Genomic DNA, 16,699 nt, shown 5'->3' with positions numbered 1-16,699 from the left:
ATGTTTGCTTTCTGATAACATTTAAAGGTCAAAGAATTAGTATGTCCCTGGATTGAATGCTGGGGGTCAATTGTTTTTGGCCTGTCTGTCATTCTGCCTGTGTGTGTGTGTCTGTCACAAAACTTTAATCTTGGTCATAACTTTTGCAATATTGAAGATAGCAACTTGATATTTGGCATGCATGTGTATCTCATGGAGCTGCACAAGAAAGATTAAGGTCATCTTTCAAGATCAAAGGTCAAATATATGGCTTCAAAGTGGTGAAATAGGCGGCATTGTGTTTCTGACAAATACATAATGTACATCTATTGTTTTTTTCTTTGAAACACGGAAAAAAAAAATCCACAAATATTGATTTCCTTTATTTTTGAAGGATAGCCCAACCATCCAACCCAAGCTATTGCTATCAAACATGAAATAAAATCTAATTAGTTTGTTTTATGTCTTTACAAATGTTCAAGAGATAGTGGAAAATATATCTCAACTCAGACTATAAAGTACAACCTTTTTAAAACATTAGCGATCAATATGTTTCAAATATGGTTCTCTTTCAATTAGAATATGACTATATGACTATATTACCCTGACCTTATTGAATATGAACAACTTTCCCAACATGACCCAAATCTATAAACAAGAGCAGACAATTTTATCAAGGATTTTGTTAGAATTATGGCCCTTTTTCTACTTAGAATATGCATATTATTTATAAATCTATGGTAAAGTTTGCATACCACCTCATATTTTGTTTATGTCCCTGGACATATTGCTTTTATATTTTGCATACTTCTATGCTAACATAACCCCAATCTATAAACAAGAGCAGACAGCTGTATCAAGGATTTGGTAAAAATAATGGCCCTTTTTCTACTTAGAATATGCGTATTATTGATAACTCTATGTTTAACTTTGCGTACCACCTCAAATATTTTCTATGTCCCTCAACATATTGCTTTAATATTTTGCATACTTCTTAACCAACATGACCCCAATCTATAAACAAGAGCAGACAACTGTATCAATGATTTTGTAAGAATTATGGCCCTTTTTCTACTTAGAATATGCATATTATTGATAAATCTATGTTAAAGTTTGCGTACCACCTCAAATATTTTCTATGTCCCTTGACATTTTGCTTTTATATTTTGCATCCTTTTTAACCAACATGACCCCAATCTATAAACAAGAGCAGACAACTGTATCAAGGATTTTGTAAGAATTATGGCCCTTTTTCTTCTTAAAATATGCATATTATTGATAACTCTTTGTTAAAGTCTGCATACCACATCAAATATTTTTTATGTCCCTTGACATATTGCTTTTTTATTTTGCATACTTCTTTACCAACATGACCCCAATCTATAAACAAGAGCAGACAACTTTATCAAGCATTTTGTAAGAATTGTGGCCCTTTTTCCACTTAGTATATGCATATTATTGATAAATCTATGTTAAAGTTTGCGCACCATCTCAAATATTTTCTATGTTTCTTTACATCTTGCTTTTAAATTGTGAATACTCGTTTACACACATGACCCCAATCTATAAACAAGAGCAGACAACTGTATCAAGCATTTTGTAAGAATTATGGCTCTTTTTCTACTTAGAATATGCATATTATTGATAAATATATGTTAAAGTTTGCGTACCACCTCAAATATTTTCTATGTCCCTTGACATTTTGCTTTTATATTTTGCATACTTCTTTGCCAACATGACCCAAATCTTTAAACAAGAGCAGACAACTGTATCAAGGATTTTGTAAGAATTATGGCCCTTTTTCTTCTTAGAATATGCATATTATTGATAAATCCATGTTAAAGTCTGCATACCACCTCAAATATTTTCTATATCCCTTGACATATTGCTTTTATATTTTGCATACTTCTTAACCAACATGACCTCAATCTTAAAACAAGAGCAGACAACTGCATCAAGCATTTTGTAAGAAGTATGGCTCTTTTTTTCACTTAGAATATGCATATTATTGATAAATCTATGTTAAAGTTTGCGTACCACCTCAAATATTTTCTATGTCCCTTTACATTTTGCTTTCATATTTTGCATACTTGTTAACACACATGAACCCAATCTATAAACAAGTGCAGACAACTGTATCAAGCATATTGTTAGAATTATGGCCCTTTTTTCACTTAGAATATGCATATTATTGATAAATCTATGTTAAAGTTTGTGTACCACTTTAAATATTTTCTTTGTCCCTTGAGATATTGTTTCATATTTTGCATACTTCTTTACCAACATGACCCCAATCTATAATCAAGAGCAGACAACTGTGTCAAGGATATTGTAATAATAATGGCCCTTTTGCTACTTAGTATATGCATATTATTCAGAGCTCGATAAAATTTGGGTCTAATTCTTATTTACTCCCTATTTTAAAACTTAATTCTTATTTTACGTGTATTTATAAAATTAATTCTTAACAATATATTACAAAATAATTGTTTATTCATTGTTTTTGACACATCAAAAAATTGAGTCATTTACGCAAGAGCTTATAAATTCATCAATTATTGACGAAACCATGCTTTGGGTATTTGAATCTAATTGAAAGAATGCATGCAGCGTGGACTTTTGACACTGAAATGGCTTTTTTGCCTTCCACGCTTCGGTCGGCCATTTTGATTTCTATGTAAAACGGTCACTAACCATTGTGTACACACCGGTCTTACTGACCTGTGTACTAACGCGCAAGGAATTGTGGGTAGCACTTCCTTTACAAGTGAAAAGTAAAAGCGAAAGTAAGTCAAGTAATCGTGCTTCTGAAAATCGCTAGCAGTCTTAATTGAGATACAAAATCGCATTTAAACATACTAAATAACATTTCTTTAAACAAAATTCCATTTTAAACACATATTTAACACCGTTTTTCTTATTATAGAAAAATATTCATTCCTACGCAGAACTTTTTTGGCGTGAGCACAAATCCCCAAATCAGGGGAATGTGATGCGTCTTAGCATAGAGGTGACAATAACGAAGTGACGTCACCATCTATGTATAGAATGGGTCACTGACACTTCGGCTTAGGTCATAATGGCCTTTTGGTCGCCATTAAAGTCATGTCAAAAACTATATTTAACATTTAATTTTAATGACATTTTGGATAGGTATACAGTATATTACTTGTGTATAAAAATTACGATAAGGGAAATTAAAAAGGTACAATAAACAGTAATGACTCGCCTGCAATACTAGGAGAACAGAATCGAGACCGTTTGGCCTTTTGACCGTTCTTAGGTGTGGCTCTTCCTCACAGCAAACGCTTGAGTGACGTTAACTTATAGTTGTAGTTTTAATTGAGCGCCTAGACGAGTCAGAACCGGGATGAAATGTTTACCGTATATAATTTGCTACTGGAAGTTTTACGCACGTTCGAAAATTTTGAATTCGTGTTTTATTTTTTCAATGCGTAACTTAACGCAAAGATTTTAAATCTAAATCATTATTTAAGAAATTTAATTCCTTTTTACGCCTTTACGCATGTTATCTGGAGCACTGATATTATTGATAAATCTATGTTTAACTTTGCGTACCACCTAAAATATTTTCTATGTCCCTTGACATATTGCTTTCATATTTGGCATACTTCTTAACCAACATGACCCCAATCTTTAAACAACAGCAGACAACTGTATCAAGGATTTTGTTAAAATTATGGCCCTTTTTCTATTTAGAATATGCATTGATAAATCTATGTTAAAGTTTGCATACCACCTCAAAGATTTTTTATGTCCCTTGACATATTGCTGTTATATTTTGCATATTTTTTTAACCAACATGACCCCAATCTATAAACACGAGCAGACAACTGTATCAAGCATTTTGTAAGAATTATGGCCCTTTTTTCACTTCAAATATGCATATAATTGATAAATCTATGTTAAAGTTTGCATACCAGCTCAAATATTTTTTATATCCCTTGACATTTTGCTTTTATATTGTGCATACTTCTTTACCAACATACCCCCAATCTATAAACAAGAGCAGACAACTGTATCAAGAATTTGGTTATAATAATGGCCCTTTTTCTACTTAGAATATGCGTATTATTATATATTGATAACTCTATGTTTAACTTTGCGTACCTCCTCAATATTTTCTATGTCCCTCGACATATTGCTTTCATATTTTGCATACTTCTTTACCAACAAGACCCCAATCTATAAACAACAGCAGACAACTGTATCAAGGATTTTGTAAGATTTATTGCCCTTTTTCTATTTAGAATATGCATATTATTGATAAATCTATGTTAAAGTCTGCTTACCACCTCAAATATTTTTTATGTCCCTTGACTTATTGCTTTTATATTTTGCATACTTCTTAACCAACATGACCCCAATCTTTAAACAAGAGCAGACAACTGTATCAAGCGTTTTGTAAGAATTATGGCCCTTTTTCTACTTAGAATATGCATATTATTGATAAATCTATGTTAAAGTTTGCGTTCCACCTCAAATATTTTCTATGTCCCTTGACATATTGCTTTTATATTTTGCATACTTCTTATCCAACATGACCCCAATCTTTAAACAAGAGCAGACAACTGTATCAAGCATTTTGTAAGAATTATGGCCCTTTTTCCACTTAAATATGCATATTATTGATAAATCTATGTTAAAGTTTGCGTACCACCTCAAATATTTTCTATGTCCCTTTACATCTTGCTTTTATATTTTGCGTACTTGTTTACACACATGACCCCAATCTTTAAACAAGAGCAGACAACTGTATCAAGCGTTTTATAAGAAGTATGGCCCTTTTTCTACTTAGAATATGCATATTATTGATAAATCTATGTTAAAGTTTGCGTGCCACCTCAAATATTTTTTATGTCCCTTGACATATTGCTTTTATATTTTGAATACTTCTTTACCAACATGACCCCAATATATAAACAAGAGCAGACAACTGTATCAAGGATTTTGTAAGAATATGGCCCTTTTTCTTCTTAGAATATGCATGTTATTGATAAATCTATGTTAACATTTGCATACCACCTCAAATATTTTCTATGTCCCTTGACATATTGCTTTTATATTTTGCATACTTCTTAACCAACATGACCCCAATCTTTAAACAAGAGCAGCCAACTGCATCAAGCATTTTGTAAGAATTATGGCCCTTTTCCCACTTAGAAAATGCATATTATTGATAAATCTATATTAAAGTTTGCATACCACCTCAAATTTTTTCTATGTCCCTTGACATATTGCTGTTATATTTTGCATATTTTTTTACCAACATGACCCCAAGCTATAAACAAGAGCAGACAACTGTATCAAGCATTTTGTAAGAATTATGGCCCTTTTTTCACTTAGAATACGCATATAATTGATAAATCTATGTTAAAGTTTGCATACCACCTCAAATATTTTCTATGTCCTTTGACATATTGCTGTTATATTTTGCATACTTCTTAACCAACATGACCCCAATCTATAAACAAGAGCATACAACTGTATCAATCATTTTGTAAGAATTATGGCCCTTTGTCTACTTAGAATATGCATATTATTGATAAATCTATGTTAAACTGTGCATACCACCTCAAATAATTTATATGTCCCTTGATATTTTGCTTTTGTATTTTGCATACTTGTTTACCAACATGACCCCATTCTATAAACAAGAGCAGCCAACTGTATCAAGCTTTTTATTTGAATTATGACCCTTTTTTCACACACAATATGCATATTATTGAGAAATATGTGTTAAATTTTTGTACCAGCTCAAATATTTTCTATGTCCCTTGACATATTGCTGTTATATTTTGCATACTTCTTTACCAACAGAATCCCAATATATAAACAAGAGCATACAACTGTTTCAAGGATTTTGTAAGAATTATGGCCCTTTTTTGACTTGGAATATGCATATTATTGATAAATCTATGTTGAAGGTTTCATACCACCTCAAATATTTTCTATGTCCCATGACATTTTGCTTTTATATTTGCATATTTCTCAATCAACATGAACCAAATCTATAAACAAGAGCAGACAACTGTATCAAGCATTTTATAAGAATAATGGCCCTTTTTTCACTCAGAATATGCATTTAATTGATAAATCTATGTTAAAGTGGGCGTACCACCTCAAATACTTTCTATGTCCCTTGACATATTGCTTTTATATTTTGCATACTTTTTTACCAACATTAACCCCAATCTTTAAACAACAGCAGACAACTGTATCAACGATTTTGTTAGAATTATGGCCCTTTTTCTATTTAGAATATGCATTATATTGATAAATCTACGTTAAAGTTTGCATACCACCTCAAATTTTTTCTATGTCCCTTAACATATTGCTTTTATATTTTGCATACTTTTTTACCAACATGACCCCAATCTATAAACAAGAGCAGACAACTGTATTCAAGATTTTTTTAAGAATTATGGCCCTTTGTCTACTTAGAATATGCATATTATTGATAAATCTATGTTAAAGTTTGCGTACCACCTCAAATATTTTCTATGTCCCTTGACATATTGCTTTCATATTTTGCATATTTCTTTATCAACATGACCCCAATCTATAAACAAGAGCAGACAACTGTATCAAGCATTTTGTACAAATTATGGCCCTTTTTTCACATATAATATGCATATTATTGATAAATATAATTATGTTAAGTTTGCGTACCACTTCAAATATTTTCTATGTCCCTTGAGATATTGCTTTTATATTTTGCATACTTGTTAACCAACATGACCCCAATCTATAAACAAGAGCAGACAACTGTATCAAGCATTTTGTTACAAAAATGGCCCTTTTTCTACTTAGAATATGCATATTATTTATAAATCTATGTTAAAATTTGCATACCACCTCAAATATTTTCTATGTCCCTTGACATTTTGCTTTTATTTTGCATACATCTTAACCATTATGACCCCAATGTATAAACAAGAGCAGACAGCTGTATCAAGCATTTTGTAAGAATTATGGCCCTTTTTTGACTTGCAATATGCATATTATTGATAAATGTATGTTAAAGTTTGTGTACCACCTTAAATATTTCTATTTCCCTTGACATATTGCTTTCATATGTTGCATACTTCTTTACCAACATGACCCCAATCTATAAACAAGAGCATACAACTGTATCAAGCATTTTGGTAAAATTATGGCCCTTTTTCTACTTAGAATATGCATATTATTGATTAATCATGTTATGTGGTGGTTTTACATGTATAACTTTTTGATATATGGAGTGTACAAGTAGTACTGCTTTGTTATTTGTTAAATATTTTATGTTAAAGAATAAAATAAACATAAAATGTGTGGATTTGGTCAGCTGTATGGGATGGAGGAGGCTGAATATGTCGCGAAATTAGTCAGTGACAACCAAGATATGGTCAGGGAAAAGTCAGTAAAAAGTCAGGGAATTTTATTTCATCTGGTTGGTGGCAACCCTGATCAAACAAAACTTGCTGTGTAATTACTCAACAAATGCTGAATAAACGAGATAAAAATATCTTCAACTTGGCTATATATTAGCTGATTGACTGCCTGTAAAATCTTTCTGTTCATCCCTCAATTCATCTCTCTGTCCGATACAAATGACATAACTCAATAAGAACATAAGACATAATAGAAAAATTAGGTAAACATGTTTTAAGTGATAATTAAACAGCCTTGTTGTTGATGAAAATATAAAATGTCAGGTGTGATACACCTGCAGTTACTCATAATTTGATGGTAGGCGAGATGATATAATTAACGAAGTATTTTAAACTAATAGTTATTTAGAATGTTAAAAAAATCCTGTTATGCCTCAAACAATTGAATTTTGTTATTTTATCTAATCCAGAGTGTTTTTTTTGCCCCCTTTCATCTGAGTTCCCCCCTTTCAATGTCACACTCATTATTAAAAACAAATATTATTAACTTTTTTGGATCTATATAAATGAAGCATTTTGTTTAACCATGTAAGGGGAAAAGGGCTTTTTCCTTTCAAGAGTCTGATGGTTCTAAAATCACACCCCTGCTAATAGGTACTAACGGCAATATAAATGTCACTATATTTTTAATAGCAATTTTCACCATAAAAGGATAAAAGCATTGTTTTCATCAATGATATTGAAAAAGATTGTCAATATGAATAAAAATCATGATATTTGCTGTTGTTTTTCAGAACAATTTTCTCCCACCAATACTGTACATTCAAGCAGACAACTGTTGGCGAGAAAACAAAAACCGATATGTGTTTTCATTTCTACAATCGCTGGTTGCAGAAAGGATTTTCAATGAGGTACATGAATTATGTCTTTCACTATCGATCATACAGTTTATTAAAATCATTTTGAATTACAAGTGTGTGGTCTTCTACTGTTGATTGGAGGTAAATAATCTGTAAATCCTCTGTTATTCATGTCAGCTTGTGCATCAGTCTGTCAGTCTGAATGTCCACAAAATTTGATGAAACTACTTCTCAAAACGTAATTGTCTGGTAATTGTTAACAGACTAAAAATGAACACGGCTTTGATAAATGGACACAAGATCTTATTATGAGACATTTTTTAAACCAATAAAAGAGCAACATGTAGGCAATGTACATTCTCAAATTCATGGCTAAATATCTTATGTCTCTTACTCTACAATATATAATTATATTGTTAAGGTTCACATGTCCTTTTTGATTGTTGGCCAAACTCATTAAGACATCGATTCACAATTTAGCATGATTTCAATGACGGTAGGTTCCAAAGATGCGGAAGCTTTGAAGACTTACTGAAAATTTTTCAAAGTGCTGAAAGAGTGATGAAAATATTTGATGTAAAAAAATGGTTAGAACCAAATCTCAATGTAGCTCAACACGTAACTCGGCCACTCCATTATAGATTTGTTAATGTTGACGGCATCGTTATTTTTTTTTATAAGGGACTCCAACATCAGCCCTGGACTCTACATGATGGACATTTCCTACAAAAAGTTCCTGAAGGAGTACCAGAAATTGTGGCTTCTGATTCTTCGAAGATCGAAATAGATTTTTTTCTTCAAAATATCGATGCCATAAGGCTGCTTCTCAAGCAAGAAAACTACAAAAAATGCAAAGATTTTTATGAAACAGTAATGGTAAACGAAGATGCTAGTGAATTTCCCCTTCCGCTTCTACCTAAGCAGCCGATTGAGACCACAATTCCAAAAGGTGCTGGCTTAGTACCAGAAGTAAGAGAACTTCTGGAAAAAGAAAATCGTCTGCCATTCGTGAGTATATTGAAATATAGTTTTGATAAAAAAACTCTGTACATGAATTTGATGATAGATGATTATACCCCCATTTCTTATATAGGAGTCACTTCGTCGGTCTGTCTGTCGGTCTGTCCCGAAATTTCATCGGATCTTCACCAAACTTGGTCACAAGTTGTATCTAGATGATGTCTATGTCAAGTTTAAATATGGATCATGCCAGGTCAAAAACTAGGTCATGGGGTCACTTAGTGTGTTTTAAACCAAAAGTTTGTCTGGACCATAACAGAAAGTGGCGTCTCATCAGGATCCAAACTGTTTGCTATTCTGATAGTATTCTTTGAAAAAATCGAAGAAAATTTTTGAACACCAGCAGACGACATTTAAGCAGACAACATTTTAGCAGATGACAAATTTCCTAGCATGCAAAGGGTTAAAATTGCCTGAAACCGAAAACATATATTTGCTAAACGATTATGCGTTTCACCACTAAAATTCCATGTAAATTTATGGGTTTTTTCCTCTGTCAAACAAATTAAAAGCCACCTTTTATCGTTGAATTTTTTGCAGCAACTGCCAGCTGTTAGTAAAATTACAACCATTTGAAAGGTTGACATTATATATGTATATTTTTTTAATTTAACTTACCCGTGATTTTTTGTTGATTCTGCGATGACCTGGTGTATGAACTCTCTCCCGGTTGAATCAGTTGCTATAGCAAATGTTGACTTCGTCATGGACCGTAAATTCTCTTGACCACTCCTCAGAAGGTTGTACATTAAAAAAAATCACACCCTGTTTTGAAGACCACACGGAGTGTTAATATTAAACGGTACACTGTTGTCATTTAATTTTTCCAGATCGCTGTCAGATATAACAGGTTTGTGATCGACACTCCCATGTCCACTTCACTTAAGCTGCTTAATTTTTGACTAGCAGGTTTCATTACTTGATGAAAATTGCTGGTCTTCCAAATTAATGTTATACATGCTTAAGAGATGCTTGGAAATTCCATACTTCAGACTGTCCAGCGATTTTTTCTTTAGTTCCTCGCCGTTTTTCTGACGTACAGATGCATAGAAAACGCGTAACTGGTTGTTCAGTTCCGCTGGATTTTCGACGAGATCACCAAGATCCATGTGATTGGAACAAAGAAATTTGTTGAACAAGTTCATACCATGCTTAACTACACGTTTAGTGTTTTTAGAGTCCTTGTCATGATCCAATGACTTCAAATCCTCCTCGCTTATCGTTGAAAAACGTTTGCTTGCCATTTTGTCGTCTGTTTACAGCGGAAAGGCAAAACTGCGTACTGCGCATGCGCAAATGGGACAGTGAAATTTTCGAACATTCCGCACGTGGTTGCTAAGGCAGCGGGATACAGTATTTTTTGTACAGTCAATTTTTCCCGCTGGTGGCACGTGATTGCCAAGGCAGCAGGATACAGTACTTTTTGGACAGTAATATTTTTTCCGCTGGGTCTGACAGTATTTCTATGTCACAATGACCTATGGGAGTTTAGCATTGTGAATAAAAGTGAGGTTTAATAATAATAAATGTCCTGAGGAACTGATGTCTCGATACGCAATAGAACAAGTGTCCCAATAGAAAGAGTTATTGCCTTATGAAACTTTTCTTAATGTATACATGTTGTTCTGGGTTCATTAAAGATGGTGACACTGTGTTAAACAGGCCTGTCCTTTACAAAAAGAAAGTTTTTAGGGTCATTTTTTATTTAGATGGTTATCTCATTTTTGTCTATTATTAGTTTGACAATAAAATTGTAAAAGTTAATAGAATGGTATAATACTATATTTTCCTTAAATGAATCCAATGGTAAAATTGAGAAAATTATTGTTTTTATGAGTAAATTGCCTTTCCGTATTGCCTTCAAGTATGTTTATCAACCTCTGTCCAACCTTGTCATACTTTTAAATGGAACATCTTTTTAAGCCTTAAGCAGAATGCTCCAGAATTTTTTAGAATACAGTTTTTGTACAGCTTGGATCTTTTCCTTATTCAAGAATGGCAGTTATTTACAATTTTGAGAACTCTGCGACTTAATTGTTGCAAAATTTTGGAATTGCGTGACTTGGCCACAAACTTTTTTACAATATCAAAAAGTTTGTGACTTGTTTTTATGCCGTGGTATGGTGGCATATATAGCAGTCTCACTGTCAGTTGCCCGTCTGTCTTTCCCTCTGTCTGTCCGTCTGTATGTCTGTCACTCTTTTGTGTTTAGGTTTCAAAAATGCTCATAACTTCTATGTACCTTCAGATGTAACATTCATATTTGGTATGCATGTGTATATTTTCAAGGCTTTTCCAGAAGCACACAAATTATGACCCCTTTGACCTTGACCTTCAACGTAGGGTTCGCGTTTAGGTTTTAAAATCTGCGTTTAGGTTTTGAAAAAGCATTTTTCAGCGGCATATATCTTCCGATGGAGACAGGTGTTGTTTAACATAATTTAAAAGTTCATGTTTTTTCAAAGACTGAACAAGTTTTAGGCATTGCCGTTACAAGGATTTAAAAATTAAAGTACATCAATACTGGTACATAAGTGGCAATTTCAGAAATTGACCAGATCAAGTATCTATAGTCCTGTTTCTAGCTCAATCTTTTTAGCACAGACCGTCTTAGTCATGAGTTTTGCTTATGATAGCATTTTTATTTAAGGACACAATTTATTAAACTATGCACTATTTATTTTAAGGTGCAGCTAAAAAGTCGCCATGCAGCAGAAGAAGGTTTGGGACCAAGGATATCTAAGAAACAAAAAGGTATATCTGTATACATACTGTTTTGAAAAAAATGACAACATACATGTAGACAAAGTTGTAAAATTATTCAATAACTTTCATTGTAAGGATTAATTGTCAACTTCAGTGTCCTCATTGTGAAACATAAAACATGTTTTGGTCTATATTGTTTGTTTAGCAAATAATTGGCTATCAAGCCTATCATAGTGAAGGGGTCATCAGCAGCTGTTTGATTTAAGAGGATTATGGCTCTCATGATATGCTTACCTTACCTTCAGTTGATACAAATGCAGGAAGACACGACCAGGGCAAGATAAAGACATCTCATTCAAGGCGACGACATTCAGGTTTGTCTTTAAATTATAAGTGCTGTTTTAATTAGAAAATCTTGTTCAAACATAAAATCAGCAACAATAATTACTTTTATTTACCTTGAAGAAAAAGAAAACGACTTATTAACCACATTTAAAGCCACACAACTTGTTTGACATATATATAAATTTAAGTATAAATAAAAAACATATTTTATGTATGCCAATTAGAATATATCTGGTGGTAACACTGTAGAAATCCTTCTTTTTTGAGCTTTTAAACTAAAAAAAAAATCACGTTTGTGGAAATGGACGTATACGTACAGAAATCCTACTTTTGGTTTTAAAAGCGGAACCATTTGAAAAATTATAAATTACTTGCTAACTAGGCTTTAGATTTAATGACAATTTTGCACACTTTCAAATTGCATCTATCTGTATTGATTAACATGTGTTTTATTTCAAGGTCAGAGACTTAATTATTCAAAGTGTATGGCTTTCAATTTAGAAATGTGTGTTGAGCTTAATTGTTTTTATGACCGGTCTTTGTCTGTCGTATGTCCATCCGTCCATCCGTTAACATTTTCTCGTAAACAATCTAGAGGCCACATTTCTTGTTCCAATTTCATGAAACTTGGTCAGAAGCTTTGTCCCAGTGAAATCTCGGCCGAGTTCAAAACTGGGTTGTGCCGGGTCAAAAACTAGGTCACTAGGTCAAAAAAAAGAAAAACCTTGTAAACACTGTAGAAGTCACATTTCATGCCCAATCTTCATGTAACTTTGTCAAAATGTTTGTCTTAATAATATCTTGGTTGAGTTCAAAAGTGGTTCCGATCTGTTGAAAAACATGGCCGCCAGTGGGCGGGGCAGTTTTCCTTATTTGGCTATAGAGAAACCTTGTAAACACTCTAGAAGTCACAATTTTTGCCCAATCCTCATGAAAGTTGGTCAAAACATTTGTTCAATTGATGTCTCGGACAAGTTTGAAAATGGTCGAGATCTGTGAAAAAACATGGCCGCCAGTGGGCGGGGCATTTTTATCTCCCCCACTATAGTAGTTGGGGGCATATTGTTTTTGCCCTGTCTGTTGGTCTGTACGTTGGTCTGTACATTGGTCTGTCTGTTGGTCTGTCTGTTTGCGCCAACTTTAACATTTTGCAATAACTTTTGCTATATTGAAGATAGCAACTTCATATTTGGCATGCATGTGTATCTCATGAAGCTGCACATTTTGAGTGGTGAAAGGTCAAGGTCAAGGTCATCCTTCAAGGTCAGAGGTCAAATATATGTGGCAAAAATCGCTCATTTTATGAATACTTTTGCAATATTGAAGATAGCAACTTGATATTTGGCATGCATGTGTATCTCATGGAGCTGCACATTTTGAGTGGTGAAAGGTCAAGGTCAAGGTCATCCTTCAAGGTCAGAGGTCAAATATATGTGGCCCAAATCGCTTATTTTATAAATACTTTTGCAATATTGAAGATAGCAACTTGATATTTGGCATGCATGTGCATCTCATGGAGCTGCACATTTTGAGTGGTGAAAGGTCAAGGTCATCCTTCAAGGTCAGAGGTCAAATATATGTGGCCCAAATCGCTTATTTTATGAATACTTTTGCAATATTGAAGATAGCAACTTGGTATTTGGCATGCATGTGTATCTCATGGAGCTGCACATTTTGAGTGTTGAAAGGTCAAGGTAATCCTTCACAAGGTCAAGGTCATCCTTCAAGATCAAACATCATATAGGGGGACATTGTGTTTCACAAACACATCTTGTTCTCTTTATGTATATAGTGGCAGTTTTCCCTATTTGGCTATAGAGAAACCCTGTAAACACTCTGAAGGAACAATTTTTGCCCAATCATTATGAAAGTTGGTCAAAACATTGGTTTTATAGATGTCTCGGACGACTTTGAAAATGGTCGGGATCGGTGAAAAAACATGGCCGCCAGTGGGCGGGGCATTTTTCTCTATATGTATATAGTGAAAACATGTGAACACAGTAGAAGTCACAATTTTCATGAAATTTGCTCAGAACATTTGTTTTCTTGATACGAGAGTTGAGTTCAAAAATGGTTCCGTTCAGTTGAATAACATGGCTGCTGGGAGGGCGGCAGTTTTCTCATTATCCCCCCCCCCACTTTCGAAGAAGAGGGGGTATATTGTTTTGCTCATGTCGGTCCGTCTGTCCACCAGATGGTTTCCGGATGATAACTCAAGAGCGCTTATGCCAAGGATCATGAAATTTCATAGGTACATTGATCATGACTCGCAGATGACCCCTATTGATTTTCAGGTCACTAGATCAAAGGTCAAGGTCATGATGACCCGAAAAAGTAAAATGGTTGCCTGATGATAACTCAAGAACGCTTATGCCTAGGATCATGAAACTTCATAGATACATTGATCATGACTCGCAGATGACCCCTATTTATTTTCAGGTCACTAGGTCAAAGGTCAAGGTCACGGTGACCCAAAGCAGTTAAATGGTTTCCGGACGATAACTCAAGAACGCTTAAGCCTAGGATCATGAAACTTCATAGATACATTGATCATGACTCGCAGATGACCCCTATTGATTTTCAGGTCACTAGGTCAAAAGTCAAGGTCACGGTGACCTGAAATAGTAAAATGGTTTCTGGATGATAACCCAAAAACGCTTATGCCTAGGTTCATGAAACTTTAAAGGTATAATATTGATCATGACTCGCAGATGACCCGTATTGATTATCAGGTCACTAGGTCAAAGGTCTAAGTCACAGTGCCAATAAACATATTCAAACAATGGCTGTTAAGGTCATGGTGACTCAACTTAGAAAAATGGTTTCTGGATGATAACTCAAGAATGCTTATGCCTGAGGATCATGAAACTTCATTGGTACATTGATCATGACTCGCAGATGAAATTATGATGAAACTTTACCAGGATGTTTGTCTGGACAATATCTAGGTCAAGTTTGACATTGTGTAAAGATTGAATGAACCGACTCCTCTCAGGTGAGCGAACTAGGGCCATCTTGGCCCTCTTGCTTCTATTAAATATGGCGACAATCTATATACAGGTATACATATTGCAACTTAATTATTGAAACCTATTGGAAAAACTTTATATATATGTCTCTATTATCTTTACCAAATCCAAAAGTACTAAATTAATTAAATGCAAATGACCATACTTTTCTGCTAATAGTTATATTGTTTGTTCATAAGGAAAAAACATTTTTAAAATAAATTACGGTATATACATAACCCAAAGGAGACTTTAAACATACTACAAATAAGACCTATAAGGGCACAAGTTAATGAAAGTGTACATTAATATATTTTTGTTTTAGATGTGACTGTTCAAAAGACAATCGTAGTGCTGGTGCATGATGGCAGCAAAAAGCACATTTGGTTTAAAATTTGGATGGATATGTTCAACTGTTTTGTTAATATTATTGCTTTTGTATTGTATGTTTTTTTGTCTGCTTGAAGTGTTTTTAGAACTGCTATTGATGTTTTTGAAATCGCTGTTAAGATTGTTCTTAGAAGAACACATGGGGTTGACATAACCACGGGTTCTTTTGGTGTACTGAAGATTTTATTTTTGTTGGACATAGTCTTGTTTAAAGACATTTTTTTATGAAAGTTTTTGAAAACTGATAATTTTTTATGTGCAATAAAAAAAAACTCTTGGGTGTGTTATGATATATGGTTATAGAATATTTTACTTTAAAACAAAATCACATGTGATCTAAGCATATGTATATATTGGTGTACTTATAACAATAACTATTTTTATGCCCCCAGGTAGGGTGGCATAAAGCAGTTGCATTGTCTGTCCTTCTTTCCATCTGTCTCTCTATCATATTGTTTTCAAGAGGAATTTTTAGGCAGCACTTAAAGATATTAAGTTGATTTTGGTGAGTCCACCAGAATGATCTTCGGATGAACTGTACAATTGTTCCAAACTGATGATTTTTAGGAAGATACTGGCCTGTGACTTATATTAAGGGATGTAATACGCTTTAAAGGGTGATAATTTTTTAGCCGGATTTTTTTCGAAAAAATCTCGGCTTATAGATTGATGTTGTCGGGCGGGCGGGGGGGCGGGCGGGCGGGCGGGGTGGCGGCGTGCTCGAAAATGTTAAAGTTCTTATTTCATGGTATAACTTTGGTATGCTTGGACCTAGAGTCTTCAAACTTGACATGAAGGTTGGCCAGGATTAACAGATGACCACTGGTCATTTCAAGGTCATTCATTTGAAGGTCAAGGTCACTGTGACCTTCAATATAAAAAATGTTAAAGTTCTTATAACTTTGGTATGCTTGGACCTAGAGTCTTGAAACTTGACATGAAGGTTGGCCATAACTAGTTAGTAACCACTGGTCATTTCAAGGTCATTCATTTGAAG

General features: G+C 33.8%; 2 protein-coding genes across 3 annotated transcripts in view; both read left to right on the top strand.

The window, feature by feature from the left end:
* The window catches only part of LOC127864289 (uncharacterized), a 32,070-nt gene extending 15,696 nt beyond the window's left edge, over positions 1 to 16,374 (top strand). Inside the window, exons 2-6 of the mRNA XM_052403967.1 lie at positions 8,168 to 8,284; positions 8,915 to 9,241; positions 11,941 to 12,007; positions 12,265 to 12,333; positions 15,638 to 16,374. Of these exons, the coding sequence (XP_052259927.1) occupies positions 9,107 to 9,241; positions 11,941 to 12,007; positions 12,265 to 12,333; positions 15,638 to 15,777 (411 nt within the window). The 5' untranslated portion in view covers positions 8,168 to 8,284; positions 8,915 to 9,106 and the 3' untranslated portion in view covers positions 15,778 to 16,374. The remainder of the gene's footprint in view (positions 1 to 8,167; positions 8,285 to 8,914; positions 9,242 to 11,940; positions 12,008 to 12,264; positions 12,334 to 15,637) is intronic.
* Positions 1 to 16,699, top strand: part of LOC127864285 (uncharacterized) — a 502,833-nt gene that overhangs the window by 384,233 nt on the left and 101,901 nt on the right. The window lies entirely within an intron of this gene.

Source organism: Dreissena polymorpha, chromosome 1 (assembly GCF_020536995.1).
Source record: "Dreissena polymorpha isolate Duluth1 chromosome 1, UMN_Dpol_1.0, whole genome shotgun sequence".
Classification (NCBI taxonomy): domain Eukaryota; kingdom Metazoa; phylum Mollusca; class Bivalvia; order Myida; family Dreissenidae; genus Dreissena; species Dreissena polymorpha.
The sequence above is the reverse complement of the archived record's forward strand: the minus strand, read 5'-3'. Positions and strand labels throughout refer to the sequence as shown.